This window comes from Caretta caretta, chromosome 10, assembly GCF_965140235.1.
Source record: "Caretta caretta isolate rCarCar2 chromosome 10, rCarCar1.hap1, whole genome shotgun sequence".
Classification (NCBI taxonomy): Eukaryota; Metazoa; Chordata; order Testudines; family Cheloniidae; genus Caretta; species Caretta caretta.
In genome coordinates this window covers 84,476,588-84,481,831 of record NC_134215.1, presented here as the reverse complement: position 1 = coordinate 84,481,831, position 5,244 = coordinate 84,476,588, and the positions used below count along the sequence as shown (strand labels likewise).

At 65.8% G+C, this 5,244-nt stretch overlaps 1 protein-coding gene across 1 annotated transcript; it reads right to left on the bottom strand.

Annotated features, from left to right (window-relative positions):
• Window positions 1-312: 312 nt before the first annotated feature.
• TMED3 (transmembrane p24 trafficking protein 3) lies at window positions 313-4,670 on the bottom strand. The gene is made up of 3 exons (XM_048865900.2): window positions 4,476-4,670; window positions 2,264-2,512; window positions 313-1,395 (listed from the first exon to the last, which is right to left on the bottom strand). Exons 1-3 carry the CDS (start codon window positions 4,623-4,625, stop codon window positions 1,159-1,161), a joined length of 636 nt encoding a protein of 211 aa, XP_048721857.2. The 5' UTR covers window positions 4,626-4,670; the 3' UTR covers window positions 313-1,158.
• Between the last annotated feature and the right edge of the window lie 574 nt (window positions 4,671-5,244).

The window sequence follows — 5,244 nt, the reverse complement described above, 5'->3', positions numbered from 1 at the left end:
CGTGTGGGTGGGGGTCACTTGCCAGGATTATCTGGGCATATTCATTTGTTTCCCACCCACTGCAGGTGCCTTGGGCATTGGTGCACCGCAGTCCTGCCTGTTCTCTGCCGTGGCACGTAACAGCCCAGTCTCCCATGGGCTGTAACACGTTGGTCTCATTTCGGGTGTGGGGCTAGCATGCGGTGCTGGTGGCAAGTGCTATACAGGAGGTCAGGCTAGGTGATCGAATGGCCTCTTCTGGCCTTAACCTCTCTGACTCTCTGGGACCACATGATCCCTTTTAGCACAAACAAACCTGGAGGGAGCCAAGAGTTACCAATTTCTGCCACTTTTATTGAGCTGAATTTGGTGCTTCTCTGTAAAGTCCAGCTCCTGGAGTCCTGTTATTATGGGAGAATTTCAGGTTCCATTAAAAAAATGAGTAAGGTTTATAGCCTCTCCGGTTAGCAGCAGGAGCCACAGCTCACGTAGTGTGCTATGGGCAAGTTCCTGGCACTCTGGCGACCCTGGGCTGAGGGGGCTTCCTGACAATAAGCAGATGTTTGGGCACACCATAGGGGTGAGTGGGGTTGCTCTGACTCTTACCTCGGTCGTGGCCCCGGTTTGCAGCTCAGTGAACTACTGCAGTTCAGGCTGTCTGTACACCAGGGCACGTCTGGTGCCCCTTTGTGACACACTCCCCCACGCTGGCCTGGGACTCTGCTCTGTGCTGGGAGCAGGTGGCCCTAAGTGGCTCGGGGGTAGATATTCCGGCTGCATGTTGTGGTTACACCTCGCAGTGAAGATGCAACAGGGTTACAAATGAGAGTCAAACCAATGCAACGAATTACAGTGACACCGGTGCTAATGCTCCCTGTCCTAAGTCACAGCTCAGCTGCACAGAGAGCCCCAACCCTTGCACACCCATTGCTTCCCGGGGCCCCTCTGAGGCAGCCAGAGAGAGGGTGTTGGCTATTAACAGCTTTCACTCCATTAGAACCGCTGCTTAGGTGACTGTCCCGTGAATCCCTGTCTACTCCCTGTCCAGGTGAGCCGGGCCGGCCCCACTCACAGTCCCTCGGCAGCACTCCACTGTGTGACCCATGAGCTCCCCCAATACCGCCTCGCCACCCCACCCCACCCCACCCCACCCTCTGGCACAGGACCGACTCTGGCTTCCTAGGTGTTGACCGCCCCAGGGGTGGCTCTCGTCTCCGTAAAGAAGCTCTTGAGCAGCATCACTTGGCTGACGCTGACCACGAGGAGGAGGATAGTCTCTCCCACAGACCAGTAGGAGACGTGGTTGTTCAGCTCTTCAGCCCGGATCCGGTCCTGAGCCTCCCGCAGCCGGTAATGAGTCTGGGAGTCGATCACCGTATTTAAAGCTTCGTGAATGGTGACACAAGCAGATTCCATCTGGGGAAACAAACACACCCCCCTTTGTACCTGCATCACTACACGCAGCTGGGCCCAGCTGGGACAATCCACACATCTGTATTCTGATGAGGGAGTAAAATGCCATCCTCCCACGTCAGAGGGAGGCAGAGGCTTCACGGGCCAGCACCATGCCATGCAAGACTCAACAGGACTGCACAGGAGGGGCAGAGGAGCGAGTCTTTGGCTAAAGACCGTCCTACTTCTACATGCAGGCCCAAGTTTTCAAAAGTGGTCTCTGATTTTGGGTGCCCAACCTGGGGCCTGCGTTTGGAGGTGCTTCGCACCCAGAGCTCTCCAGCTGGAGTCAGTGGGAGCTGCGGGTGCTGATCAGGCCCAGCTGTGTGGGGCTGAGAAATGGAGGTAGCCCAAAGCCAAAGCCACTCTTGACAATATAGGCGTGTGCGTGTACGTACATGGCTCACAATGCCTCTCTCTCTCCTTGGTGATAAGCCCAAGCCAACACGTGGACCCAAAGACCTCTGGCCCGGCCCCCAGCTCAGGAAAAATTCTGATCCGGATCTGAATTGTGTGGACTGGGCCTGTCCTTTACCTGAGACTCTGGTACATTTCCTTTTTCTAAGCCAGCTGCATTCTTCCCGCCTGCTGGAACAGGCATTGCATTGCCCTGCACACAGTACCGTTACCCTGTGGCTGGAAGTTCTGCTTTTAGCTGAGTGCTAACGTGTGCACATGACCAGGACACCCCCGGGCCTGACAGTTTCTTTCTCAACCCCGGCCATGCTTTACCGGCATCTAACCCCAGAAGGCCTGCACTGTTCCACCACACGAGAGAGTGACGCAATTGCCCCACTCCTACGCAACGGACACGAGCAGGAACCCGACAGACCTGTGTCAAGGCGGTGACCCTGTGGCTCATGTCTGGGAGAATCGGGGGCTCGTCTCCAACTTGAAAGTCAAAGTAGACGGTTTTGTGTGAAAAAGTGGAGAACTCGTTGCTGAAGCAAAACGTGTAGATGCCTGCGGCTTCGGCTCGATGGGAAAAGCTGTCGTACTGCTTCTTCGCTTCTTTGTAAAGGGTCTTGCCATTGGGATCTTCCACGTAGCAGTCCACATCGTAATGCCCCCCTGAAATCACCTATTGAAACAAAGCATGTCTGCCATGGAGGGGGAATTCCCCTCCTGTTCACCCCTGGCTGGGCCTGTCTCCAGAGATCTCCAGGCAGAGCATGGCACTCCCTGTATCTCACTCAGGCCCCGGGGCCTCTGGCTCCAGCCCCCGGTTTTGTGTCATGCCTTTTCTGTATTTGCAAACCTGTCCCTAGCTGGTGCTGGAGCCGGACTGGAAGGACCCCCCTGAATCCCTGGAGCTGGGGGAGATTTTGTAGCTTTTAGAAATATTCCAATAGCCCTTGTCTGGCTTGGCAGCTCTGAGCTGAGAAGTGTGTTCTTCAAAGGGATCCCGATTCTTTACACAGAGCTCTGCGGCCCGTGTTGAAATAAACGCTGGGATGCTCATTATTTAAAGTATGGCCCGGCCCAGGGACCTTTTCTTTATCAGGCTTTTCAGCGACCCGGGAATGCTCTCAACGGCAGCCTTAAATCCCCGCGTTTTGAGGCAGGGTGGCCAGTGGCGGTTGCGTGGGAGGGAAGCTCGGCTCTAGTCCGGACCTGGCTGCCTGGCGAGTGCCCCTGATCTCTGGCACCGGGCCGCTCCCCTCCCCTGCGGGCCAGGGCCGGGCCGTGTGCGGCGCACACCCGCTGCTGGGCCGCGTGAAAGGCCCGAGGAGTTTAACGGGGGCTCTCGGGATTTGTTCCCTTCCCGGTCACCAGCCGGAGCTGGCCGCCGGCAGGAGCCCCGGACCGGCAGGGAGGACACGAGGCTGCCCCAGACCGGGCAGGGACACCCGACGCGGGCCGACCCGGGGCTGCTCCAGCCCGGTGCCGGCGGGAGGAGCCAGGCAGCGGGTCCCCGCGGCCGGGCCGGGCCGGGCCGGGCCGGAGCTGAGCCGCTCTCCCTGGTGCTGCAGGCTCCGGCCCCGGCCCCTGGCGCGGGGCCCCGGGAGGGAGGCGCCAGCCGGGGGCTCTGGGCGCAGCCGGGCCGGCGGTACCTGGCCCGGGGAGAGCCCGGCCGTGCCTGGGGCTTCTCCGCAGCGGAGCCCGGTCCCTCTGCGGGGACCCCGAGCCGCCCCGCCCCTGGCTCCGACCGCGGCTCCCCCAGCTAGGGCCAGCCGGAGCGCGGTGTTCGGGTTCGGTGCCTCGTGCGGGCCGAGCGGGGCCCCCCGGCACCCCCCGCTCCCCCCCAGCCGGGCCGAGCGGGGCCCCCCGGCACCCCCCGCCCCCCCCCAGAGCCGGGCCGAGCGGGGCCCCCCGGCACCCCCCCCAGCCGGGCCGAGCGGGGCCCCCCGGCACCCCCCGCTCCCCCCCAGAGCCGGGCCGAGCGGGGCCCCCCGGCACCCCCCGCCCCCCCCCCCAGAGCCGGGCCGAGCGGGGCCCCCCGGCACCCCCCGCCCCCCCCCCCAGAGCCGGGCCGAGCGGGGCCCCCCGGCACCCCCCGCCCCCCCCCCAGAGCCGGGCCGAGCGGGGCCCCCCGGCACCCCCCGCTCCCCCCCAGAGCCGGGCCGAGCGGGGCCCCCCGGCACCCCCCGCTCCCCCCCAGAGCCGGGCCGAGCGGGGCCCCCCGGCACCCCCCGCCCCCCCCCCCAGAGCCGGGCCGAGCGGGGCCCCCCCGGCACCCCCCGCCCCCCCCCCCAGAGCTGGGCCGAGCGGGGCCCCCCGGCACCCCCCGCTCCCCCCCAGAGCCGGGCCGAGCGGGGCCCCCCGGCACCCCCCGCTCCCCCCCAGAGCCGGGCCGAGCGGGGCCCCCCGGCACCCCCCGCCCCCCCCCCCCAGAGCTGGGCCGAGCGGGGCCCCCCGCTCCCCCCCAGAGCCGGGCCGAGCGGGGCCCCCCGACACCCCCCCCCCAGCCGGGCCGAGCGGGGCCCCCCGCTCCCCCCCAGAGCCGGGCCGAGCGGGGCCCCCCGACACCCCCCCCCCAGCCGGGCCGAGCGGGGCCCCCCGACACCCCCCCCCCCAGCCGGGCCGAGCGGGGCCCCCGGTACCTGGAAGTCCAGCGTGAACTTGAGGCCGCGCTGCAGCCGCTGGTGGAAGCATTGCCGGGCGCTGTCGGGCAGCTCGAAGGTGAGCTCGGCGCCCCCGGCCCGGCCCGCCTGCAGCAGCCAGAGCAGCCAGCACAGCGCCCGCCCGCCCATCGCCGCCGCCGGCCGAGACGTGGCAGCCGAGCCGGGCGGAGAGCGCCGCTTCCGGGCCGCCCAGCGCGCAGCCGTGCGCCCTGGGGCCGGGGCTGGGGGGGCTCGGCGGCCGCCGAGGGGGCCCCGGGCGGGGCGGGGGCTGGAGAGGGCAGGAGCTGGGGGTCCCGGCTGGGGCAGGGGCTGCGCAGGGTGTGTCAAGGGGTCCCCGGGCGATGCTCTGACCAGCTCCCCACTAAGCCAGTCAGGACTCTGGGGAGTCTCCTCTCGGGGAGCAGCCTGTCTGCAGGACACACAGCTCCCCCGGCTCCACCTTCCTGGGTCTGACCTCAGAGCCTTCAGCCTCCTCTGCCCCTCCGTGGGCTTCCCACAGCCAGTCCACCCAGGCGGGGTCCTGGGGGGGGCAGAGGGTCCTGCCCCCCAACTTCGCAGTCAGACGTGACTCTCAGCCAGCCAGTAAAACAGAAGGTTTATTAGACGACAGGAACATGGTCTAACACAGAGCTTGTAGGTGCAGAGAACCGGACCCCTCAGCTGGGTCCATTTTGGGGGGCAGTGAGCCAGACAACCACGTCTGCCCTTCACTCCATGTCCCCAGCCAGCCCCAAACTGAAACTCCCTC

What these genes read in the sequence shown, in the direction of transcription:
- TMED3 (XM_048865900.2), bottom strand. Translation starts at nt 4,625, where the DNA reads ATGGGCGGGCGGGCGCTGTGCTGGCTGCTCTGGCTGCTGCAGGCGGGC. An exon ending in AGTTCACGCTGGACTTCCAG is followed by an intron (nt 2,513 to 4,475) that starts GTACCGGGGGCC and finishes TTGTTTCAATAG; the next exon opens with GTGATTTCAGGGGGGCATTA. An exon ending in GGGTCACCGCCTTGACACAG is followed by an intron (nt 1,396 to 2,263) that starts GTCTGTCGGGTT and finishes TTGTTTCCCCAG; the next exon opens with ATGGAATCTGCTTGTGTCAC.